The sequence below is a fragment of the Lissotriton helveticus genome, chromosome 8 (genome assembly GCF_964261635.1).
Source record: "Lissotriton helveticus chromosome 8, aLisHel1.1, whole genome shotgun sequence".
Taxonomy (NCBI): Eukaryota; Metazoa; Chordata; class Amphibia; order Caudata; family Salamandridae; genus Lissotriton; species Lissotriton helveticus.
In genome coordinates this window covers 1,466,417,296-1,466,444,811 of record NC_136069.1, presented here as the reverse complement: position 1 = coordinate 1,466,444,811, position 27,516 = coordinate 1,466,417,296, and the positions used below count along the sequence as shown (strand labels likewise).

The following is a 27,516-nucleotide window of genomic DNA, read 5'->3' as shown; positions in this document are numbered from 1 at the left end:
CTTTTTTTAGTTATCCTTTCATTGACGATGGTACTATGCGATGTAATTTATTTGTGACTGCTTATTTAGGATTGTTCTTACTCGCTTCCTTGTAGTTTAATGAATTATCTTATCAGTTTTCTGTATGTACCTATGTGTTTTTTCCTTCTGTCAAAATTCAATAAAATCATTTTGAACTTAAAAAATACACAAGCAGAAACATGTCGACCAATTTTTTCACCTTTTGTTCCTAATCGGATCTCCCAGCCTCATTTCTCAGCTGGCACAGATCCGCCACTTGTTTTTAACCAGTAACCAAATCACCCAGAATAAATAATTCCTAAGGTAGTATTTGGCTACTTTTTAAATCACATCACATCACCTTCACCAGTACAAAACACAAACCTGCTCTGCTGCAATTGCAGGCATCGCAGCACACCGGAACGGCATTCGGCCGATCCGGTGGGGACCCTATGATGAAGCATGTCATCAACCAGGTTGGTGAGTGAGGGTCCTTTTACAAACATCTGTGTGTTTCTTTTATAGCGCTTCAACTGGTCACTCTTTCGTTGTTATTGAGTATATTCTCTAGGGGGATCAAGAGTGTCTTTCTCCCTCACTCTCCTTTTGTGTAATCACTGAATACAACAATTGACAGAATACAAAAAGTATTATAATATCTGCTTACCATTGGGAAACTTAGTTTGCGAGCTATTTCCAAGTAATCCTCATTTCTTTCTTTTACTTGCGACTGACCAGCTGCAAAGTGACTGCAGACAAAACATAAGCTTGTTGTATGAATCTGTAGTCGGATAGCTACTGCTCCTTTGTTACCTGTAGCACCTCCCATCCCAGTTTTCACAGTATCAACTGCAACATCCCTAAAACACAAGAACAAAATCTTTAAATTGCAACTATTGCAAAATAAATCAGCATCTGTAAGCAATGTGCATTTTCTTTTGAAACATCATGAGACATCACACCGCACTTGATAGGTGTAGCCAAGTGCATCATTTGTAGCACTCTCCACAATTATATCTGGTTGGTCTTCCTGCCTCCATCTCTACTTGTATTCATTCCTTTCCTTGGTCCCTACTTCCACTTCCCATCAAAGCCCAAATAGGTCAATAGGAAGGAAATATTCAACTTATTCAGCTGCAAAGAAACTCCAATGTCGTACCTATACGAGAATCACAAAGCAGCGATGGATGTATTCAAAGCTTGCACAAATAAGTTGGTAACTGTCTAGAGGAGTTATTAAGCGTGAGGTGGAGCAGTATTATTAGACCTGACTGTGAAGATGCATGCTTATGGAAAAACATTTGAGGCATCTGGTGGCATTTGTGTTCAGCATAAAAGAAACTTAAAGATGTTTTTTAACTTTATACAAGTTCCAATTGACATTATTAACCTGGTTAATTTTAGCTTTTTGTATTTAGAAAAAGAAAATATCAGCCACAAAATGGATTTACACACACATACAGACAGAGACAGACAAACACAAAAAAATGGTAATCACAGATTTTACTCTACAGAAGAGTAAAGTTCAACATTAATTGCATTAATGGTCAAGGAGGTGTTTCCTCATTAGATACAGCTATCAAAATCCTAAGTATATACGTTAACTTTGATTTAATACTTAATTTAGAACACAGTTGATATGAAGTCCCCCGTCTTTTATTTCAATGAAGGTCTATTAAAGGAAGTTACCATTTTATTTAGTGACTGCTGTTGAGGGAGTTGGGCTGTGTGTAGATTTAGGAGTGTTGGTTTGAAATTTGGGATAGGGTGACCTATTCCAACACTATGGGTAAGTGGGTCAAAGTAAGCAATTTTAAATAAAAGAGTTAAGGTTAATAAGTTGTGAAACAATGGTGGTGAGTCGATTGTGAATCATTTGCAGTTTGGTGTAGAGGGTGACTGTTGTGAAATGATGCAAGTTCAAGATGGTGGCGTTGAGTAGTATAAGCAGTTGTGTGAGTGCCTACGGGTGTATGGTGTTGCTAGTGCCTATGAATGGGTGTGAATGATCTGTGATGTGAGAGATATAGGTTGGTGATTGCAGGACATTGGCCTTTTATGCATAATCTTTTCCTATGTTGATGGAGCCTGTTTCTGATGGTATTATGACTGTGTGTACTGTGACATTGCCATTCAGCACCCCAATACAAGTGCTTTTGTTTAAATGAACAACCGATTTACCTTCAGAAATGCACCTTCTGGTAACTATTATATCTCTCCATCAGAAGTGTAATGTTAAATTGTTTCCATCAAAATTGTTATTTAACTTTCCAGTAAGGCTAAGTGTGTTGGCACAGAAAATGCACCAGTGGCATGGAAGAATAAGTTACTTTACTTCAGTATTGTTCTTTCTTGTAGAGATTCCATTTAACTGTAGACTACTCACCTTTTGAATAGATCCCCATGCGTCAGACTGTCAGTATCGACAATGATACACGCCAGACGCGACCGGCACAGACATATAGAGGTGCTTCCCATTCATACGTACATAAGTTGCTTTTTTTAACACTTCTACTGCAGTTGCAGAGCAAATGGGATTGGTGGTTACCAGTGTGCAGATTCTTGGACTGTGATCTTTTTTATATGAATAGACAAGTACACTGAATAGGGAGGTTAGAGGGTCAGTGAAGAACCTGTGGTTAGATAGACTCTCTACCAGAAAGAGCATAGCTGAATTTAAGTAATAGAGAGTTACCAAAGATAAATAATTTGTCTTTCTGAAATACACTTCTAACCATGGATTGCTCACCTTCTGAATAGATACCCAAGCAATGCCTCTTACGTGGTGGGTCCATGAACTGACTGAAGGCACAAGCAGGTAAAGTGCCCTTCTCCAGACATTAGTGCCTATGGAGTGATGCTCACGTAGCAGCCTGACAAATGTCGAGAAACTGCACCTCATAAGCCAACACAGTGGTAGCTGCCTTGGCTCTGATGAAAAGAACACTCAAGCCCTCTGGATGCTGCTTTTTAGCCGACGCGTATCAGATCAGTTACCCATTAACAGTGCCTAAAGGAAGGCTTTTCTGGTCTAGAGACAGCACAAACAACAAAACTTTGGACAGCGTGTCAGTGAGTGGGTCAATCTGTTAGAGTGCACAGGCCACAGATATATCCAAACAGCACATATACAGAACTGGCTGAGGGACGCCTGGCTGCCAAGAGGACAATCGACTTCGGAAGGAAGGTCGAAGGTACTCAACTGTTGCTGCTCAATCTCCAAGCATGGAGGTGTAGGTTGTGCAGATTTGAATGCAGGACCCCACCCTCCTGCTGCAACAGGAGATCATCCAGAACGGGCAGCCTGATTGGAGGACAGAGGCTCATACCCATGCGTTAGGGATACCATATACTCTGTGCCCAATCCAGGGTCACTAGGATGACTTCGGCTTGGCCAGTCCTGATTTTCTTCAGAACTCGGAGCAGAAAAGATATTGGCAGAAAGGCATACAGGAGTCCCGAGTTTCATTCTACACGGAATGCATCTCAGAGTGAGGGACTCCTTGGAAACTCCAACATGCAAAAGTGCTGATATTGAGCTTAATCAGTGGTCGCAAAAAGATGAAGCCAGGGTTCTCCCCACTCACAGAAAAGACAACCTAACACCTCTGGATGTAACTGCCATGCCAGATCTACAAGGCGTTGATGCCTTAGTTCGTATGCTCTGGTGTTCAGGGAACCAGCAGGTGGTGTGTCACGTGCAAAATTCCTTGGCCACCCTCAGAGGCACAAAGCCTCTTGGCACTGGGTTCACAACTTCACTCCACCCACCTTGTTGCAGTACCAAATAGCTGTGGTGTTGTCTGTGATGGAGGGCAGGAAGGCCTTCAATGCTAAGTGGATGGCTCCCAGCTCCAGAAGGTTGATATGGAACCGGGTCGGAGACCAAATGCCTTTGATCTCCAACTCTCCCAAATGGCCTCCCGCAGCCGGAAGCAATGCAACGGTCGCTACTACGAGCTCTGGGTGGGGTAAGGAGAGGGGTCTGCTGCTGATTCAATCGCAGGCCTGCAGCCACCCCTGCACTTCTGAAATCTGGACATTATCAGAAAGATACCTCCGAGGCTGTGTCCACTGGGATTTCTGATCTCACTGCAGAGCCTGTAAATGCCTTCGGCGTGCTTGACAAGTAGGAGGTCCTCAGTCCCAGTACCCTCAGAATCATCCTCACTGAGATCCAGTGGAGAAGGTAAAACATTAGGAAAATAGCCAGAACTTCCTGGACTCTCTTCTCTGGGGGATAGGCGTGATACCACACCGTGTCCAGAATGGATCCAAAGAAGGGTAGCATTTGCAAAGAAGTCAGCTGTGACTTTAACACACTGACAGCGAACCCCAAAGATGTTAAGCCATTTGCTGTAGTCTGGAGCTGGATGACTGCTGAATGGGGTGAGCTTGCCTTCAACTGCCAGTTATTGAGGTAGGGAAAGACTGGTACCTCTGACCTTGAAAATGGTGTGAGAACAACAGCCTAAAAGGCAGCTGCCATTTACTGAGCGAAGGGCCAATCTGGTAAAGCAGAAAACCCTCTTACCAAAGGTCTTTATCCTCTTTGATTTCCTGTGAATAGTGGGAAATGAGTTTGGGTTCACTCTGCTAGTCGAAGCCTGCACCACAAGGGTTTCAGGAGTCGGGTACTGAGTAAGGACAGCTGTGTCACCTAGAGCTGGGCGATGGCGTCAGGCGATCTGATGATGTACGATTGGACCTGAACAGAGTTTGGCTCATATACCCAGGAGAGCATCTGTAAGAACTTCATTGAACAGGAGCAGGAACTTAGAACTAAATTGAAGAGGCTGCAACACAGCCACCAGAACAATGGTTTTAACCTCCTGAGTTGGAAGGTGAAGAACAAGGATCTCCTTTACACTTGGCATGACCATAGTGAAAGAGGCACTATCTTACGCGGAATGCCCAGGGAGAGCAACTGGATCAGTATCTGGGGAGATATCTAGACCACTGGCATCTTTGAGTTCCTCATACCAGTATTCCTCATGGTAAGGTTGAGCAATCCCCAGAGTCATACCCCTTATTATAGGAATCTATGCCTAATAACTCATGAAGAACATGAGGTCTTCTGGAAGGCAGATGCACTGTATTGGACCCAGGAGGATGTAAATGTAAATGTAAATGTAAATGTACAGGAATTTATATAGCGCAAATCACCAAGCGGTTTCTAAGCGCTTGCTTAGGGAACCCGTCCTGGTATTCCCCTGTGAGATAACCCCGGCTGGGTATCCGCAAGGTGAAAGCCAGGCATCCCGCCGCGAGGGGCCGTTGTGGAGATTAAGCAAGCTATTGCCCAGAGTCGCAGAGTGTGAACCCGTGAATCGAGTAGGCACCGGAGCGAGAATTGTCAAGTCCAAGGACATTTTAGGACTCAAGACCCCACCGAGCCGGGAATTGAACCCTGGTCCTGGGCTGACCTCGGCTTCCAGGTCTGCCTCCTCTAACCAGTGAGCCACACTTCTCCACAGGATGAGACAGAGGGAGCTACTCATATAGGAGTGTGTGGCCTAAGTTGAGGTAGCGCCACCTCAGACAGCACTATATTTGACCGTCGTTGTTCAGAGTCAATGGCGCTGGCATTTGCATCGTATCAGAGCCGGTCCGGAGCCCTAAATGGATTCAGAGAGCAGATCTGCTGGATGAAGCCTTGAGGCCCACCAACACACTAGAGAGCCAATAACATGCTTAAAAGGCTCAGCATGGTTTTGTCGAAGTCATCGATTTGTTGCGGTGTTGCCAACGTGCCCAGAAATTCCAGTTGCCATGGCACCAGGGTAGCAATTGACTCCAAAGTAGATCAACTTCAGGTACACGGCCTGGAGACACAAGGAAACCCTAGCGCCTGCTCAGGAGACCAAGAACCACAGAACTGTGCTGGGTCTTGCATGTACTTGAGCTTCTTTGATTTTCCAAAGGACATAGACCGCAAAGAAGACCAGGTGAGGTAACTACTTCCGGACCTACCTTCAGACACTGACCTATCCAAGTGAGGTCTTGTGGGGCCTTACTACAAACAGCTTCAATTCCAAGTTTTAAAAGACTTTGTGGTGCAAGAAGGTGCAATCACTGCAGGCATTGGAGTCATGATCCGAACCTAGGCACCACAGGCAAACCACACACAGGTCAGTCGCAGACTTTTGTTTGCAACACTCCCCACAGGGTTTGAAACCTATAGATTTGGGATTTGACATTTTCCCTTGCACACCCAAAAATGTAGAAGAATTAAAGGTCCTCAATGGTATGAGGGGTAGGTCCAGATCCGTGTCTGTCTGCGCACAAAGATAGGAGCTGAGGAATTCAGGGCGCTTGAGGGTGCCTGTATAGGACCATGAACACCACATCTGGTGTGGAACAACATCGACGAGAAGCCGCCAGAGCCACCAGCCAGGGTGCAGGGGTACTGCTGTAGATATTTCTGACAAAGTCTGACATCTTGCCAAGAATTCAAACTTGAAACAGCATTACTGAAAGTAAGCAACTCGTTCTTTGGATAGATACTTCTAACTGCAGATTCCTCACCATGTGAATATATAAACCATAGGTACCTCCCCAGGTGGTGGGTCCATGGAATGGCTCAGATTAAAAAAGACTTGCAGGCCCGATTAGACAAAAAGCCTATTCCGATAGACTTGACTTTGACTATCAAGGCAATAGTATTTCGTGGATGTGTGCACTGATGCCCAAGCAGCAGCCTTAAAGAAATCGAGGATAGGAACTCAGTATCCCAGTGCCAGAGTAGCAGTCTTGGCTCGAGTGGAATGAGCCCTCAATTCTTGAGATGGCTGCATCTTAGCTGTCACACAACAAATATGAATGCAGAGGACTATCCACCTAGAGAAGGTTCTTTTATGCACTATCTTGACTTGCTATCCTCCTGAAAAGCCCACAAAGGGTGGTGGCCCTCCCAATGACCTCTGCTATAATCATTATAGAAACTTAGTGCTTTCTTGCAATCCAAACAATGGAGTCTCTCCTACTCTTTAGAAGGGTGAGGAGGTGCAAGGTCAGAAGGGTCATAGCTTGACCGACATGAAAAGGTGTCACTACTTTCAGTAGGAATGCAGCTCAAGTATTCAACACCAGTTTGTCTGGAAAACACATTTATATGTTGGCTAGACCGAAAGTGCCTGCAGCTCAATTAAGCAATGAGTCAGCGTTATTGTGATCAGATAGATTGTTTTTAGTGTAAGAAGGCATAGGGGGCAGTTGTGCATTGGCTCAAAATGTGGATTTAAATACTCCAAATAGCCTTTGACAATGCCCTGTGTTATTTATGGCCCATGATGGGCCTGTGAGGGGGTCCCCGGGTACATTCCCAGCAGAGCGGGTAACGTCTCGCAAAGTATAACATGGAATCCTTACCAGTACGAAGACGAAAACACCTACGGACCAACACAGCTAACGGGTGAATCTTCCCTCCTCCCGCAGAACACCGGAAATCACCCGGAAACAGTCCGTCACTTGGAAGGCGGCAGGAAAACTTCACCGACCAATCAGGAGCAAGAGTGGGAGGTCACTGTCGGCAGAAAAAGGAAGAAGACGTGCCTGATGGTACTTCAGCAGGTGAGAACCCAGAAGAGGATTGCAGAGACAGCGAGGACTTGTCGAGGAGAAACGCGGACGTCAGAGCAGCCGAGACTGAGGAATTCCCGAGGAGTAACAAGGACGCCAGAGCAGAAGAACTTGAAGACGAGGGTCCAGAGATGTGGACCGAAGACTGGTGGATCCCGGAGGACGTATGATCCGCAAGTACGTGATGGAAAAAAGGGTTTAGGGAGGGTGAGGGAAGATTTTAGGGATGGCGGGGGAGTAGTCTGGCAGAACGGGTGGCTTAAAGAGATCTCTAAGCATGTGTCCACCTCTTAAGGTCCTGCGCACCTCCGTTTTAAAAACACCCATGAACCTTGACCTTCCCAAGCACCCTCACGCCTCTGAAGTACCCACAAAGCCTAAAACGGCCCTCACTGTACTACAATTCCCCCTCCCTCACATAGTTTGGTGACGGTGCCCTGTTAGTATATGACTCGGTTCTGACCGCCACTTTCTTTTGTTTACTTTGAGCTGCTCTGGGACCCTGAGACCATCAGAAAGCCGCAATAGGTTTCCTGACCACGGTGAAGAACGGACTGTCGTCAGGTGCTGCTAAGAAACGGAGAAAGTCTCCCCATGGCCAACCAGCTGCTTCTTTGACTATACAGACTGTCCTTTTTTTACCCCCAAACTGTACACTAATCCCTTATAAACCTCTCACTATTGACCGCATACGGCCTCCTCGCTTCCGCTTCCAACCGTCCCTCTGATAGGGCCATAAATAACACAAACCACAAAATGTCTGACAATTTTGCCTGCAATGGGCCCATTTGGCGGTTGCTGTACCAAGCCACAACTTGTCCCAGTGCCTGGCATACAAAGACTTGGTCGTAGAGTGCCTAGCTTCAAAGGTAACATTAACAACCTTAGAAGGGAGATCAAAAGGAATCAACTGCTGCCGTTCAATCTACATGGATGGAGGCAAGTTCCGGGTGCAAGACTCCGCCCTGCTGCTGTAACAGAAGATCCTCCCGAAGAGGTACCTTGATCAAAGGACAGATGTTCATGCCCAGCACTTCTGGGTAGCACACTCCCCTGACCCAATTTGGAGACACTAAAATGACTCCGGCCCTTTCGTTCCTGATCTTTTTGAGAACTCACGCCAGAAGAGGCAAGGGTGGAAACTCTTACAGGAGGCCCGAGCAAAACACTTTAGGTGGAGTGCTTCTCCTAGAGAAAGCCTTCTTGGGGACTCCAGCATGCAAAAGTGTTGACATTGCGTGTCAGCTGTAGTAAAAAAGATCGAGCCAGGTTCTTCCCCATTGCTGAAAGGCACCCTGCCCTATCTCTATGTGTAACTGCCATTCATGACCCCTTGAGCGTTGGCGGCCGATTTCATTAGCCTTCGCATTTAGAGAACCAGTCAGGTGGTTCTCAACCAGTAAAATGTCCAGGCAAATTAGCCACTTGTAATGGTGTAGAGCTTCTTGTCACAGGATCCAACACCCTACCCACCCTGCTTGTTGCAGTACCACATGCCATGGTTTTATTTGCGAGAGCCTGTACCAGCCTCCCTAGGATGGCTGGCAGGAAGGCCTTCAACGCCAAGCAGATCGCCCGCAACTCCAACAGACTGATGTGGAGTCAGGTTTCAACCGGAGACCAGAGTTCCTCTGATCGCCACCTCTCCCAAATCGCCTTCTCAGTCGTCGAGGTAACCACCAACTGCTACGTCCTTTGCCACCACCTATGTGAGCAACGGAGAGGCATTGATGAGGCCAAAAGGGAACACCACACATTAAAAATGCACCTGGTGCACTGTGAAATGTAGATAGCTCCAATAGGTCTGCAAGTAGGGAATATGGAAATAAGCGTTCTGCATGTCCAATGCTAACATCCAGTCTCCAGGATCCAGGGCAGACAGAACCTGGGCTACTGTGAGCATCTTAAAATTGCCCTTGTGCAGAAAGACGTTGAGAGGGTAGATTTCTAAAACAAGACAGAGCACCCCATCCTTCTTCGGCACAAGGAAATAGAGGGAATAACACCCAGTTGTTGTTTCTGAAGCTGGAACCTTCGCTATGGCCCCTTTGGCAAAAAGGACCTTTACTTCCTGCTCCAAAGGGACATATAATTCTTCGTCAGCCTAACTGATGGGAGTGGAAGAAATGGGAGGGCGTAGTCCTGTTGGATAATATGGAGGACCCATCTGTTGGATGTAATGTCTTGCCACCCATTGAGAATATTACAGATCTGGCCTCTTAGATGGAGGCTGTGTGTCAGTAAGGGCACACTAAAGCAGTTCCTAAGTTGTGGTTGCAGTAGGGGCAGGTGACTGAGCTATACGTTGTCCCGGATATCCTGAGCGTTCTCTCTTGGAAACGTAGCCTTGACATTGAAGGGCTCGGAAGTTTGTTGTGCCAGCAGCGGAATCTCATGTTGACTGTACACCAAGGTCCTAGCGTAACACAGGCATGGGCAAAATGGTTAAGATAACCGTCTGGTAGGTGTGGAGAGAGTCAAGTAGTGAGCTGTGGAATGACTATCCTTAAACAGATCTAGGACTGAATCCGGTCATGTCGAGGCCAGACAGGATAACAAATTGTGCTGCATCCTAGCCACCTGGAATGGTTTGTGCTAAAGACACCTTTAGGTTGTCTGGAGCTGCTGGTTAAATTAAACCGACCATGTCCGAGAACACAGGGACATAGCAACTAAGGAGACCGCTGGCATTTCCTGATTCTGGGTAAGACTGGCAGAGAAAATGTTGCACTTACCAAAGATATTACAGTTTATTTTATAGGTGGACACCTGAACTACCTAGCCCTCTGGTCTTCGATGCTGTGTGAGAAATCCAGGTTCGCCTGGAGCTTGTCTGTGGAGATGAGCAACTTGCCTGCTGACCCGAGTACCAGAACACGGTTTTGCCCAAGTGCCCATGAGCATATCTGTTAGAAATTCTGTGGTGGCAGGAGAGGTTCAGTAGGAGCCTGGCCAGGCTGAAGAATCTCATTTAGGACATTGGTGTTAACCTCCATAGTAATGACAACATCAAAAGATGCGCTCTCCTCAGTGGCAGGACCATAGGAGAGACAGATCCAGTGTCTGGAGAGGTGTCTGAACCACTGGCATCCTATTATTTCTCACGCCAATTGTTTTCATATTGTGGGACAAATTTGTCCCCATCATCACCATAGTTCTGGCTTTGATCAGAGTTTGAGCCAAAAAGTTGATGCAGTGCACCCACGCATCTGCAGGGCAATGGTAGTGTGCCTAGTGTGGCGGTGTTAGAAGGATTGTCAAAGGGGTGTGTTGTGATGGGGTTAGGAGCATGGCCACAGCAAGTTCGGCTCCCAGTTGGAAACCACCTCTATGGATCCTCCTCCTCCACGGTGGCACTGGAGTCAACTTAGAAGGAATCGACCCAGTGTGTGGTGCTGGACCGAAGCCAGCATAAAGCCAGTACGGAACTTGAGGTGGGTTTGAGAGGCACAGATTATACAGAGAATGAACCATCTGGGGGTAATCAGACTAGAGACCCTTACAAATCTTTGGGGTCCAAAGGTGCCCCAGAGACAGCCAGAAACATGATGGAAATGTGCAGCATGGCGTCCCCAAAGGTCTCTACTTGCTGTGACATCGCAAAAAGTCTCTGAATGTAAGGGTGCTTTTAACACCAAATACGGAATCAGCTCCTCAGGAGTTTGGAAGCAAGTCCAGGTAGCACGCTGATGCCTTTGCACCTTCTCTAGAGATTGAGAGGGGCAGGAAGAGGCTGATTCCCGCTTGGACATCTTGTGTTTTTTCTTCAACTTACCAGAGGACACCAACCGTTGATGAAAATCTTCTGCAGGAACAACTTTAAAAGATGAAATTGGACTTTCCTTTCAACCTTGACCTGCCACGGCACGGTGTCTTGCAGTGTTTTTCATTGTAGAGCTTCACTATCACGTGTGGCCTACGAGTTCATCTAGGGACAGTTATCTGAGGCCCTCCATTTGTGCTCCGTCCCCAAGCACCAGAGGCATACCTGGTGGGAACCTGTCACAAGCATCTGTTTGCAAAAGTGCCTACAAAGTTCAAAACCCTGTTGTTTTAGGAGGGAACATTGCATTTGCAGACTGGTAAAATTTTGCGGAAAAAGGTTAGAAAAATCTTTTCATGAAGAAAAGGTGTCTAGTTCGGATCTGTGCCTGAAGCCACAGAAAGAGGAACGGACGTCAGCGTACAAGTGAGGTCTATAAGTGGCTCCACTTATCGCTTTTGGAGTTTAACAATGTTGACATGTAGTCACATGCCGCTGCCAGGTGTACTGCTTTTCAGTTTTCAAGATCCAGTCTGATGCTAGAGGAATATTCACAAGGTGAGGAATCTGCAGTCAGAAGAATCCATCAGAAACCTACTTTTATATAAGAGCCAAATAAGTCACCCCTAACGTTTGCCTTACAAGTTCACAAGGCTTGGTGTTTAGTACATAAAATCGAGACATGATAGATATAGAAGAAAATAATGTCCTCAAAACAGTGACATATAACTGTTTGCCACTGCACTGGTAAAAAGTAATTTTCTATTAGCAGCCACTGTCATGAGTAAAAACCTTTTTTGAATAACTTCACCTGGGAAAATGATAAAACCTTCAGTAAATGTTATTTTTCGCTGTTTATTAAAAATCAAAGTTGATAAGTTTATTGACAAAGAAACTTTTAAAAACTGCAATTTGTACTGTTTGTGGATAAACGGCTTTAGAAATGGTTTGCCTAGTATCCTGTCTCCACAAACTGAATACTCATCTGTTAGACCTGTCAGCCTTATGGTGGCCTTCCCCAAACTTTTTGGATTGCTCCTAAATTTTTGCAGATCTTGGTTTTGTTGGCTTTAGGAGTCTGTGCACTTTACCACTGTTAAAAAGTACTAAAGTGCATGTGCTCTCTTTCTTACACATGGTGAAATTGGCTTGCACCTAATTGGTCCCTGTATTATGCTATATTTATAAGAAGAAGACATATTTATGGACTAGTGATATGCACACTGTTACATACAGGGGATGTATCCTTATAGTATGATATATTGTGAACACAAGTTCTTGAATTATGACCCAGCAAGGGTATTCAGCTTTATCTTTCAAGTTATAATTGCATTGCAGTTTATCCCCCTCACTGGACTTTTCTAGAAGATATAATGTATGTGTGTCCTAAAAAAGGTGGTCATTTTTATGGAGTTTAAAACATGGGTTGACAGACATTCTGGATGAGAACGCTGAAAGTAGATCAGCAGAAGACAGATCACGTTTGTTAAATAGAGGGGATTTATACTAATGTATCTTGATTTTTTAGGGGTAGACAAGAGTTTGTGGGGGAAAGTTTTGTGACAATTCGTCAAAAAGAGCCAACGTTATTAGCAAGCAGAAAAATGCTCCGGCTATGGGAAAGCAGAACTAACTATAATTACCTAATGGTGACCGGCATTAGGTATTATAGATATATAGAATAGATACAGATATAAAAAAGGAAACAAATATTTATAACCATATTGTGTAGCATTTACATTTGAGTTTCACCCGGGTCAGATAATTCAGTGTTAAATCTGTAATTCCTTTCCACTTTTTCTATTAAAAAAAAACCAACTCTAGCCATTTTTGTTTCTTTTAGCCTATACATATTTCTTGATATTTCTATATTGGTTTGGGAACTTGTGGCATTGTGTTCTTAACATTAATGCTGTTTGGTACTGCTTGAACTTAAAAAAATATTTTCTGAAGAACTGCCTATGTCATACTTGGATTTAGCAGAGATTCTCTCAGACATGTGCTGTGGCCTATCCAGACAGTGTTCAATAAGTTGGCATTGGTACCCCAAATTAACCCAATTTGAATGACGCTGTTAATGCTTGGTGAACAGTGTCAGTGATCGGGCGAAGATGAGCTGTCAGTGAGAGGTCATGAGTAATCGGAATAAGTAGTAGTTGTGGATTGAACACTAACAGGGAGTAGTGTTGAGAGCAGGGAGTAGTGTTGAGAGGGTCAATGGGACAGTGTGATAAACGTAAGCGGGAGGGAGTGAGAATTAATTCAGCAATAGAGAAAGAAATGGTGTTGGTCGAGGAAAGAACTGATGAAATGAAACTGTGGCGCGCTTAAGCAACTTGAGGTTTTTGGGACAGTTGATAAATCTGCTGCCCACCTTTGTATTTCTATATCCAACTATTACAAGCATATACCGGATAGAGCTTTTGTAAATGATTGTAAAGTGAATGTGCAACAACAAATATCTGTTTTTGTTTTTACATTCCATCATTTTCATTTGAACATATACAGACTTTCTTTGTGCACAGGGTTTACACATCTCAGACAGCATGGCACTGCTTGCATAGATCTCTAGCATCATATTTATTTCTCAAATCACATGCAGTTTAAAACAATCTGTTTCTTTGTGGAAACCACTTTTAATGTTTAAATAAAGTATTGGAGCATTGTGAACTGAGAAGAAAACATGTAAATACTGATGAAGGTGCCTCACACTGAAAACAAGCTTAAACAAGGACATGGCAGGTTAATATTTTTACAGGATTTGCTTGGTACATACTTACCTGATGAAAGGGGCATGCTGAGGTCTGATAAACACAAAGAGACAGACTCCCACCAGCTGCTCCGATGCCAAAAGCACATACTTGTTGTCTCTTGAGATAGTTTTCTGAAGCTCAGCAGCCCAAAGTTTTTGGTTGGTGGTGCTGTGAAGAAGTAATAAAAATGTCAAACATTGGGGTTGAATGCACATGGTAACTTTGTACTGAATTTCCAGGTTTACATTCAATTATTACTTCAAGAATTTCGTATAACACACTGCTGCTATGATCAAATACACGAGAACACAAAGCTACAGTGATGCATTCGAGTAAATTTAATCTGGAATGGCTTAAGACAAAAACCCCTTTCTGAGGCCACGGGGAAAGCAGGGGTTATTGGTCCAAACTGCAGGATTTAAGGCCTTTTACTCTTGATGTCCCGGAGCTCGACTTACTATGGATTCTGATCAACTTGGTCAAGTACTCGTTCTGGGGAGAGAACACAAGCTCACAATTTAATATTTGCGCAGCAGCAATAAATCATTGTCCAGCCAATTACTCACGTTTATGAAAAAAGAAAAATATTTTGTTTCTACGGCTACCCATACAAAGGAAAACTATTACATTTACAAACAACTACACAGCCCCCCTGAGGATAGAGCTCTAGTGTTTCGTTAGGTGGTGGCTGATTTAGGTGAGTCTGCTGCACTCGGTCAAGGTGGATGCACTCAGCTAGCGGACAGTCCTCAGAAGAGGTCTAGCCTCCACAGCAACCAGCATTCTCGGGGCTCCTTTCTGCAATGTTAGTCTCTGGTTCCTCCCACGATGGGGGTGTGGGGAGGGGAGGAAAGGAGGTTGTGAGGGTGTTGAAATGAAGCTCCTGGTATAAAGTCTTCATCCCAGGCAGCCTCACTCCTCTCTGTGATGACTCCGACCAGGTCACCCAACTTGCTGGTCCCAGTGACCTTGTGTGGCATACAGGGTCCATCTATCCTTAAGGTACATAGGCTCAGGCTCGATTGGCACATTGAAGTCCTCAACGGCGACCCCTCCTGGCATATGGGATCACAGCCCAATACCGCACTCGGGCTATAGCCCTCACCGCACAGTAGTCTTCTCATGATAGCCCCACCTAACATAAGGTTAGGCCCCCCACTACGCACAGGCTCCGGTCCAGTCGGCGCAGTGAGGCACATGGCTCAATTCACGGCAGCCCTCTTCTGGCCTACGAGGGTCACAGACGTTGTTATGCACACAGGCAACAACCCAATCGGTGCAGCAGCAGTTTACTCACACCTCACGCAGGGTGTCCACTCGACAGGGCTCCCTACTGGACCTCGATTCCCTCCATCGCTCTCCTTTTCCTCACAGGGCACACTGTTCGTGGGAAGCAGGGAGGAGCTGGTGCTCCAGGCTCCATGGAAGTTGGTCTTGGATTCCTTGAATAATGTCCCCTGACCCAGCTGGGAGACCACCATACCTTGGCCCCCAGTCCTGGTAAAAGGCAGAAGTCTTGCAGAGCTTTTCCTCCTAACACAGCCTGTCGGGCAGATGAAAATGTTTGGGGTCTCAAAATCCCTTTCTTATCATTCGTTTCCAGACACCAAAAGTGATTTAGGATCTGAATCTTTGAAGTTTATGTTGGGGGGCCAGCTAATTTTGAAGTGCCAACTCCTCTGCCTTCTTTTTCACCTTGAAAGCAGTGCATCAACACAGAAGATATTCCAAACTGTCCGCCTTACAACACAGGCTATGGGACTGACTAGCGTTCACAACTTGATGGCAGACATAGTGATATGTATATCAAAATGTTAGCCCAAGTTAAAGCAATACTCTTTAGGGTTCTCTTAGCAAGCCCCTCTCCTTCCTAAGATGTGACCATGACCCTTCTTTGTGACCTCTCACTGAATCAAAGAGAACCCAATGAAGCGTACCGGAGAAGCATGGCACTCCCCTCTTCAGAGTGTGTCCCTCACAGCTTATAGGAATGCAGCCATACACAAATCTGTCTGGGGGATTTCTCTACCTCTTCTCCATGTTTTACCATGCAGGCCTGGGTCTCCCGAAACGAAACCCAGGGCCTTCCATGTATTGCACCATCCACAGGTACACAAACGCCCAGTGCATCTACACAACCTACACACTGCAAAGCAATGTACCCTTCATGTTCTGTACCAGGTACGTATACATCCAGCACATACATTTAACCTGCACGCACTGCACAGCACTATATCCTCAATGTATTGTACCACTCATATGCACACATCTTTTAACCATTGGGTCATTTGTGGGTTCTCTTCTTTGTTCGAGATGAGGAGTAGTTCGGTTTTGTCCGGGTTAAGCTTTAAATGGTTGCTTGACAGCCAACGTTGGACATCCTTTAGTGTTTCATTGAGTCTATGGATGTCTTTGGAAGAGGAGATTTCCAAGAAGAGTTGTGTATCATCAGCGTAGAGGTGAAAGGGCATGTTAGCTTTTCTGAGTAGGGTGGTGCGGGGTTCCATGTATATGTTGAAGAGTTGGGGGAGAGCACTGAACCTTGGGGTACTCCCCTCTTGACTGGGTGGAGGTCGGATTCAAAGCTTCTGATTATGATTCTTTGGGAGCGGTTATGCAAGATTGAGGAGAACCAGTTGAGGACCACGTAGTCGAGTCCGGCCCTTTATTCCAGGGCTTTAAGTTGGTGGTAATTAGCGATTTCATTTAAAAAATGCACTTTTTTTTTGCTTTTTTAAAAGTGCCATGTGGCACACATTCATGTATGTGCGCCACATGTGCACACATGCACATTTTAGGGGTGCAACAGGGTGTCCTTTTGGAACCCCTGCACCCTTGAAATTGCGCTCAGAATTTGCGAGTGCCTCTTGGTTACTCGCAAATTGCGGGCGCAAATCCTATTCATTTCTATGGGCTTCTTGGCCCAATAGGAATGAAAGGGATGGTATTCCTTGATTGTGAATCTCAATTTGCGATTCGCAATCAAGGAATATTAAGGAATCGCAAATGTTATTGCGATTCCTACCTACATTCAATTTTGCGAGTCCTTAATAGCGATTCAGTAAAAATCGCTATTAAGGACTCGCACATTGAATTTACCTACATCTGGCCCTAAGAAATGCAAATAAGAGCAAATCAACAAGCTTTCACCCAGGAACTGAAACAGTATATCGGTGTCCTTCAGAGCTGCCTTAACCCTGCTCAAAATGAGTAAACCTGCTTCAAATTACTAAACGGCTAAGATCCATTACTTTAAAGAATATGCATAGCTTTAAAGAATGCTAAAATAGAGGGAAATGCCTCTTTTTGCTAGCTCAAGCCCATTGCTTTTTGGGCTGATGCCACTGGATTTTTGACTCTGGGCACTGGACTTGGCTAACCAGGCCCCTGTGCATGTGCTCGGACCCTTAGAACAGGTACTAAGTGGCTATACCCCTAATTTGCATACTTAACTTACCTTATAAAGTGTACCCAGGGCCGTTACTTGTCACCAGCAGATGGCAGCATAGATTGTGCCACCACTAGAGTGTCAGTGCACAGCATGACTGCATGTCTGCCACTAGTAACCTGGTTGCGCAGGTTTAAACTGCAAATTCGACCTGCCAAAATAACCACCTTTGACAGGCCTAAACCCTCGTTTTAAATATTAATATGTCACCCCTAAGTAGGCCTTAATGCCCAATAATGGACGGTGCGTGGCATTTAAATGTAGTGAAGGTAAAAGTTTAATGCAAAACATATCTTTACTGTGACAAGGCCCCAAAACCTATTTCTACTACAGCAGGGCAGCTGTTCCATAGAAAGCATTGGGAGTTACTATTCATATTTTAAAATACTATCTCCGCCTAGGGACCAGCTAAAAAGTTAATTCTTTAACTTTAAAAAAAATGTTAATCAGGAGTCCAATTCATTGGCATAGTCTGTATTGTGCAAAATATTTTACAAAAGGCACTTTAAAAAGGCACCTTTAACCTGCTCTACAACCCTAGAAGCCCATTTACATGAGATCCAACTGTTACCCAGGAGCTGAATAGCTCCTTGGTGAGGTTTCTCCCAGAGCTGAGACAAAGGCCTTGGTTCTCTGAGAGGATGACCCTCTCAGCAGTGCCCCAGAACGTAATTACCTTCAAAGAGGCCTACCTGGTCACAGCCAGATGTAGCTAATACCTGGGTGTGCCCTCTCTTTTGTCCCTTTAGCCAGTTATGTACCAATCCCTGAGGGAGAGGAGCTGCCCCTAGATCAGATTTTGAGTAACCACAGAGAAGGGGTTGCTCATTTCCCTGGCCACACCTAGGTTGGGCACAAAAGGTCTGCCCACTGGATGAAAAATTCTACTGTGTTGTATTTAAGTAGAGAAGGTTACTGTGTGACTGTCTGCAGCAGGGCACACACTAACGTCTGCAAATGTCGGTAGGCTTACCCCTTGGAACTTTTTCCCTTTTGGCTAGGAAGGGGCCAGGAGTCACCCCCACTCGATAGACCAGGACCAGGCATACATGTCACACTCCTGGGCACCCTCTTCAGAACACTGCTAGACCTGTGTAAGACAGAAGAAGGACTGCAACTGCTGCTGAACCTGTGAGGAGAACCACAAGGGCTGGACATGCTCCCACTTGTACCTAGGACTATGAATGGACTCCAAGGGTCACTTGGCTGACCTCCTGTTAAGCTACAGGGACACAAAAGCTCCAAGAAGCCCTCTTTACTGGAACAGCCAAGCTGATCAGTCTCAATTGGACATGCCCTAGACCCCCACAGCGACATTCTTACTAGTGGTTGACAACCACCCAACAAAACCTATCATAATACTTCACTGAGTATAGTGGGGAAAATAGCCAAATTTCGAGTAGTTGCCTACATTTAGGTAGCAAAGGTTCCATGTGATGGCGAAGGGGGTAGAGTGTTCCATGGATTCACAGCCACAAATAGAAAAACTGTCACTCATTCTTACAGTTGTAAATAAATCTAGCACCTAGGAACACCATCTTACTTTGACTGAGTACATTATACACTGCCTTTGGTGCCTATAACTGCCCCTTGTTCCACACATGAAGCGAGTTTTACAACTGGAGAGTATTGGAGACATGATCCCAGTTATTCAGAAATGGAAAGCAGCCACAACGTGGCATTCTGAATCTACTGCAGACGTTCACTGCTTTTCTGGTATTTGTAAATAAATGCAGATTCACAACTGAATAATGGCATTTACCACATTAATATGGAATTGGGAAAAAATCTCCATAGTCCTGTCAAGAGAAAGACCAAATAGGGAAAATGGAGGAAGCCTGAGCTCCTGAAATCTAAATGCAGGTCCAGATTATGGACTGATTAAGCTGGTTGAGGCAGATTGCTCATGCTGGTGGTCTATGTAAGTGATGCCCACGTGCAGTATCCAGGCGTGACAGCAATACCTTGGTTTTGAAAAGGAAAAGTTTTGACACCAACCTTCTAACCATCATAAAACCTGGATTAAGTTGGAAGGATTAACAGTTTTCCAATGCCAATTTTCCCTCTTTAATTAGATCGACCATCAGCTTTGGATCATCCACATACATATACAAACAACTTCCAATAGCAATCAGAAGGCTCGCAAGTGCCTGCCTAGAGACAGGGAAAATATGAAGCCATATGAATCCCTATGTAAGACAGAAGTTAAAGTCAAGAACTCGGACCTGGCAGCTGATGTTACTGAGGCTCTCCAACAGGATGTTCAAGGCTGCTGGCAGGTCCAGTGGTTGAAATGCACTCAATTACACATATGGTACCAAATTATACAACAGTTTCAACATTAGAAACAAACTTAGCATGCACGGCTGTAACAAGCCCTGTCTGAGCTTGTGGAACAAATTGGGACTAGCTAGATCACCTAAGTTTAGAGACAACATGCACAGCTTCATAATGAACAAAATAAATCCGAATATTTCAAATAATCAAATGATGCAATGCTGAAAAAAGTTGAAACAGTGATGCAATTATGCAAGATGATTGAATAAGTTGCTTGCAGGCTAGTCGTGTAATTACAAATGTTACATCACCCTTTTATATGACAAAAAAGGAAAATGCTACTTACCCAGTATGCATCTATTCTTGGCATATAGAGGTGTAGAGTCATATGCTTTTGCATCAGCCAGGATAGCTTGACTCCAGTGGCATGGAGAGCATGGCTGGGTCCAAACTGGAATGGCATGGTGAGCAAAAAACGATGGCTTTAGGCCCAGATCTCTGTACTGAGGTGAATATATGACATTGTTTTGCATTCTGTCCATCAATTGTTCTTTTTTCATTTGTCACTCCGAGTGGGACGGGTATGCCCAGACGTGGGTCCCGTGCTCTCCATGCCACTGGAGTGAAGCTATCCTGGCTGATGAGGGCTGAAAGCCTGAAACCGGTCTTAGGATGCTGGTTTCCTCGGGATGGACTGTTCCCATTGGGGGCAGGGTCAAGACTGATTTGCATATGGCTGGGTCCAAACTGGAATGGCACGGTGAGCAAAACAACAATGGATTTAGGCCCAGATCTCTGTACTGGGGTGAATGTATGACATTGTTCTGCATTCTGTCCATCAATTGTTATTTTTGCTGTATCAGGGTGAATCACCAACTTTTTCTGTTTCGGATCCGAAATGGAGTGATCGGACCGAGGCTCTTTCGATGTAGTGTCTTTATCCTTGGTTGCCTATTTCGGCACCGAATGTTTCGGCTCCAAGCCTTTTGGCGCCGGTGGTGTTGGCTTGGACTTGTGTTTTGTGCCAAAGGTGTTGCGGTGGCACCGAGATGGGATCGGTTTGAGCACGAACTGGAAGGCTTTTCTTTATATTTCGGCCTAGGGCCTGAAGGCAGGGCGTCGGAAACTTTTTGTCGGTGTTAACCTTGGCCCGAAGGCAGAGGAGGGACCGGAGCCTTTGTCTTAGGTTGTGGGGGGGGGAAGGAGTTGTCTGTACTCACGGTACGCTGCCCCAGAGTAACGTGATCCTCTTCTTCGATGTCTCAGTCGCTCTCGGACATGGAGAAATGTGGGGAACATCCTTTACCATGAAAGTTTTACAACACGGTACCATTACCACGCAGGTTTTACAAGGAAAGTCGTTACCACGACTTTCGCTGGAGGGCGCTCTAGGATAGGGAATAGTTTAATTAACTATCCAGCACCTTCCCTTCTATCCACGGGGACTGGAGTTGGAATGGTAAATTAAACTATTCACTATCCAGCGCACCCAAAGCAAGTCATTGTAACGACTTGCGTTTTACCTGCGTTGTAATGGTACGCGTGGTAATACCACGCGTTGTACCGTCATACATCCGAGAAATGTTCTTCTTCTTCGGCTCCTTGTGCATGATGTTCGGAGTCAGACTCTTCGCCGAAGATGCCCGGTGCAAAGCCGCTTTGCTGTTGTATCTCGTGACGTTGAGTCCGACGGTCACAATGAGTCTTTTTCAATCGGAACGTTCGGCACGCGTCGCAGTCTTTTTCGTCGTGTTCCGGGGACAGACAGAGGTTGCACGCTGAGTACTTCTTCCAAGTCTGAATCCTTTTTCTTGATAGTCCTGTAGGTTGTTCTCCTTCACAAATTCATATAGCAGTAACATCAAATACTGTCCCAGTAATTTGGCTGTGTAAGGCAAAATGGAGTTGGGAGAAAAGCTGGTAAAATCCTTAGGATCTAACATTTCTTTTTAGAAAGAGAGGCTTACAATTGTCCGTTTCCACTCTGCTGGCACAACAGCTGTTTTTAAAGTGTAATTAAATACAGTTGTGAAAGCTTTCACCTCAGCTTGAGCCAACTGTCCTAGGAAGCATGCTAGACACTTGGCATTCAGTGAAATTGTGGTACAGTACCTGCAAAGAAACGAAAGAGGATTGCATTGCCATCCGATTATTCAATTTGCCTCAATCTTGAACAGCTGCTTGAATACTTTACCAGCCGCAGAGAAAAGGTCACTAAATAATCTTGTTTTTTCCTCTACTATACTCTTTAAAGGTAACTCGGTCGCACGCATGGTAGATTGATACATCAAGTTTTCTAAGCAACATAAAGCAAAGCCTTTTACCCTGCACCTGGGCTGTTGCACTGAATGCACAGACTGAAAATCCTGCTCTCCTGTGTCTCCTCTATGAACGACAACCGAAACAACAAAAATGCGTACTAAACAGACATAAAAAAGATGTATACAGTTTTTAATAGGGAAGCCAAAGGATTATTTACGTTAGTAAGAGACAACTAGCACCAAAAGTGTCACAGACTGTTTCTGCACCTCCATTTCTTTCCAGGAAGCAAGTGGCTATAACGCTGACAAAGAACTGAGCAAGAGGAAATGGCGAACTATTGCAGGATCATAGCAAGATTATTCCATTGATCAGTAAGGTGAGTGGATAGTCAAGTTCCTCACACTGACCCTCACCCAAAGGGAGGGCAAGTCAGGCCGCACTAAACTCCTAAACCTTCCACCAGATACATCTGTCTAGCCCTCAAACGTGTTTGTGATGAACAGGTTGTAATAAAAACAGTTCAATTAATTAAATTAAAAAAGTTTGATAGTGTAGAAATATACATGTGTACTACTTGCCTTGCATTCACAATGTTGCCTGCGTTTAATTCCACCATTTCTTCAAATCCAATTGCAAAAATATCAATAGGTTTGTACCTTCTATCTGTAAGTAAATAGTTTAACACATGATTACTTTGTGCACCAAAATACATGAACATAGAAACGTATAGGCCTAAAGAAAACCAGACCTAAAACAAGTGACAGATAGAAACAATAGAACTAAATATTAATGTGCACAAAGAGAAATACTTCTGCAGACTTTCGAACCGGAGGACTTCATTTTGAATCTCGGCCTCGGCGCTTGCCACAACATAGTGTGTTTCTGATTAAATCATATAATTTCTCAGTGCATAATGTAAGACTAAATAAGAATGTGAACACCGCAACATATTATCATTTGTTTAAATACAAACAGTGCCATTTTCGCATACCTTCTAAAATGGAAAGGACAACTTTACAAATGTACTTTTAGACGAAAAGGAAGCTACAATCATGTATTGCACACTAAAATAGCATAAGAAATGAGTGATTGTGAAAATAACACGTATTTTTGGATTGTAAAGTGCTCTGCAGCAATCTGCGGTCTTTCTGGTTATGTCTGCAAGATGATAATCATAGCTTGGTGTATATTCATTCATTTAAATATTATATACACATATATATATATATATATATATATACACATACACACACAAATGCATTATGCCGCAATTTTCCAGCATTAAAGCTATCCTCCTGCTGAATCCCCGCTGTGTCCTTTTTGGTTTCTCGTACAGGAGGTGCCGTTTCCAGTATTATTTTTAGCACGCAAGCCAGACGCGTGCAAAAGGACCCGCTCTGAAGAGTCCGAGGTACAGCTGGCGAGTTTGTTTTGTCCAATGAAGTTGTTTTTTTCGCCTCGGACTGCCTCAATAAACCATCCCAGCATGCGGTTTTTGTTATGAAACAACCCGGATCTGACGGGGGAACACGGACACTGTGCTGTCGTTGCGTGACCCGGCTGGTGGCAGCATTGCAGGCAGAGCATCAGGGGACGCAAGGAGGATCGACCTGTCATCGCTAATAACTTTTGAGGAAACACTACTTACCTCGAACAGGGAACTAACAGCATAAACATTTTCGCAGCCCCACAGAAGACAGCTACTATCCTGAGGGCTTCTGGGAGTGGTAGTCTCGGACATCAGACTACAGAATAGAGACTATGAGTTCTCAAACCGGGGCCAGCTGTACTCCAATGACATGGGAGGAGCCAAGTAGGTTAAAAGTAATGGTGTTACCTCATTTTTGTTTCTGAAGGCATCTGAAGAAGACTTAATCGTTGAAATGCATTATGCCGCAATTTTCCAGCATTAAAGCGATCCTCCTGCTGAATCCCCGCTGTGCCCTTTTGGGTTTCTCGAACAGGAGGTGCCGTTTACAGTATTATATATACACACATATATATATACACACACATACATATAAAGTACTGCACTTTTTAGGAAACCAACTGCCGGTAATAGTACTCTATATGCCTCTAGGAGCCATCCAGAGAACCTCAAAAATAGTATCTTCTATGGGGAGTTTTTGAGATTAAACCGCAACTGCACGCACCAACAAAAGTGATTTTGAACTAGCAGCCGCAGACAGCATCAATAGATTTGCAGCAAGGGGCTATAGTATGAGGCTTTTGGAAAGCACTCTGAAAAGAGTAGAGTCCATAGCCAGAGATGAACTTATTAAACCTAAACAAGCGGAAAAAGGCAATGGATGATAGGTTTCGCTGATAACCACTTTTTCACAAGATGCGGACAGCCTTAGTAAAATTATGAAAAAACACTGGCACGTAATTAAAACTGACACCATAATTGGCGCGGACGTTCAAGTAGCTCCATCGATCACTTTCAGGAAGGCACGATCCCTTAGGGCCGACTTGGTACATAGTCATTTGGACCCAATACCGGTCAGACAGGGCACATTACAAGAAATGAGAGGGTGTTTCCCTTGTGGAAAATGTAAGGCTTGCGCCTTCAGTAAGAGAACCCTCTCATATGAAGTGAAAGGTATAAAAGGAGGGAGGAGAATAAACACATTTCTGACCTGCCAAACTACCTTTGCAGTTTATTGTTTAAAGTGTCCATGTGGACTTAAGTATATAGGGAGCACCATCAATTATGTAAAACTAAGAATTCTAGAACACATGCGTGCCATCGTGAAAAAAGATTTTTCTTATCCGGTGGCATGACATTTTTCAATCAAACACAGAAGTAACAGGGATCTGTTGGAATACTTCTGTCTGGACTGTGTACCACGCAGCCCGAGAGGGGGAGATAGAATGTTAAAGCTAAAAAGGCTGGAATCCAGGTATATAGTAGACTTACAGACTAAATTACCTGGAGGATTAAATAGTGGGGAAGAACTAGCAGTGCACCTGGGGAATTAGCTTTTCTTCTCTTTTCGTGTTTTGCTAATGACAGTTATTATCTGATTATTTTTGATTGTACTAAATGGTGGATGTTTTGTGAGGATGTTCGGATGTATAGTGGGGACCAACCAAGCTAGAAACTGTATTAAGCCGATCTTCGGCTAGCTAGACCCCAGAGGGAACTCATTTACCATTCAGCAGGATGGTAATTGGAGGTAAAGGGATAACCCTTGTCACATTGCTATGTTTTTCATAAAATTGCAGTTAATTGCTTAGCCGCATCGCTGCGGCGGCTTTTCCCGCTGTACGCGGTAATTTTGAAAATACCGCGTTACATGACAAGCTCAGCTCGTCATGAGCGCACGGCAGGTTACGCTCATGACGAGCTGAGCTCGTCATCAGCCCGGAAGGGGTTAAAGTATTGAACTTGGATAGCAAACAAATAACTGATGGGTTTGCATTTCCAAGATGGCGGATGCCATTCAAAGGTTTGGTCCACTTCCTTTAACTGAATGTCAGCTATATGTATTTTGTTATGAACTAAAAAGAATAATGTTTGCACCAATCATGTTTTGATATACACGGGACATCAATGGTTCTAGCAACCTGATTTAGGTTGCAATTGCCGATCCACGGCAAAATAAGAGCACTGTTGTGAATGCCGTCAATATTATCTCTGATGTGTGACTAAGCACGATAAATTGAAAGAACTGGCACTACGAAGGTTATAGACAGAGAAATATGTACTGTACACACTATGAAACATTTACAAGATGGCGTGCAATAAGAAACATCGTGTTTGTTCCCTCTTTTGTTTTTGTGAAACATACACTGATTGGTTTAAATGGCGCCGCGTAACGCTCACCAAGTTGACACCGAGGAAGGAGTTATCTCCGAAACGCGTCTGTCTATTGCTGAATAAACGCCGCTTGAATTGAATTCCCCCGCAAGTGCTGTCTTTCTTCACATGGAATTGGGAGGATCGAGGAGCAGTAATATTTACGCGTAGCACCATCGCGTTACAGCACCTGCCTACAGAGTGACTCGTTGTATGGTGCAAACGGAGCAAGAATACATATATACATACACATATATACATACATATATACATACATATACATATATACATATGTATACAGACATATACATACATATGCATATGCACATACATATACACATACACATATACACATACACATATACATACACATATATACATACATATACACATACACATATATACATACATATACACATACATCTACATATATACATACATCTACATATATATAAAAAAATACCCTTTCAGGCATAAAGTGACGAACAAATTATGCAAAAAAGAAGCAGAGAACTCTGGGTAGTTCTCAAGTTTAGGTGAAAGCAGCTCTTGTATAGAGCACTTTTAACACCAGCGACACTCTAGATCTGCTCACCTCAAATGTCTGTTTTTCTATCAAATTCTTTAAGCATTGGATTAGCACAGTGCCATCCATGCCGAGAAAGAAAAGGGCATAGTCTTCTGCCATTTCTTCAGCAAAGTCTTTAAGCATAGGGCCAGCACAGTGCCGTCCTTGCCGAGCTGTAAAATTGCAAAAGTCATTTACCACTACAGGCACAGTATTACAGCTCTGAATTGGTAAAATACCAACCAAGCCAACCTGAAATGAGTAAAAGCAATCCCTGGCAGTGTTTCGCTCTAATTAGAGCTCTTCAGAGAGGTATAGCTTTGTCCAGACACAAGGGAGCACCCAGTATAAGTAAAGAAAAAACCCTTTCAGGCATAGAGTGACGATTAAATTATGCAAAAAAGAAGCAGAGAACTCTGGGTAGTTCTGAAGTTTAGGTGGAAAGCAGCTCCTGTATAGAGTACTCAACACCAGCGACACTCTAGATCTGCTCACCTCAATGTCTGTTTTTCTATCAAAGTCTTTAAGCATTGGATTAGCACAGTGTCATCCACGCCGAGATAGAAAAGGACAAAGTCTATTGCCACGGCTATTTTTATTGTATTTTATTTAATAATTCCAGTGCCAGAAGCCTTTACTTCACTCATGCATTAGTATTTTTCAACAATTGTGGGATTCAAGTAGACACCATAACATTATCGCTTTTCGGGTCCGAGAGCGTTCTCACTATTTTGTGGCCACCAGGGGTCAATCGTCAATACGCTCCACTGAGCTTTTCCCCCACCCCGGCTCGGAACTACAGCGGCGTTACGTGTCCCGGGCTTCGGCTGAGAGACGGCTCCCTCACGCCACCACGTAGCCCATCGAGCCGCTGGATGCCAAACAGGCTTTCCTCCAGAAGCGTGGTAGAGGCGTCGATTGACTGGCACTTCAATTCAGCTGGAGAAAGTGGGTAAGCCGTTTCCACTCAATCCCCGACTGCTCGTGGTATTTTGTGTCAAAATCTGAAAGAGTTTAAGTGACTGTTAGTGTAAAGTTCACTTTTGTGAGGTATACTCTTTG

General features: G+C 44.3%; 1 protein-coding gene across 3 annotated transcripts in view; it reads right to left on the bottom strand.

Annotated features, from left to right (window-relative positions):
* The window catches only part of SYNJ1 (synaptojanin 1), a 706,257-nt gene that overhangs the window by 328,143 nt on the left and 350,598 nt on the right, over window positions 1-27,516 (bottom strand). For all 3 annotated transcript variants that reach the window (XM_078658404.1, XM_078658402.1, XM_078658403.1), the window contains 3 exons: window positions 22,663-22,747; window positions 14,125-14,265; window positions 668-860 (listed from right to left, as the gene is read on the bottom strand). In XM_078658404.1, coding sequence (XP_078514530.1) covers window positions 668-860; window positions 14,125-14,265; window positions 22,663-22,747 — 419 coding nt within the window. The remainder of the gene's footprint in view (window positions 1-667; window positions 861-14,124; window positions 14,266-22,662; window positions 22,748-27,516) is intronic.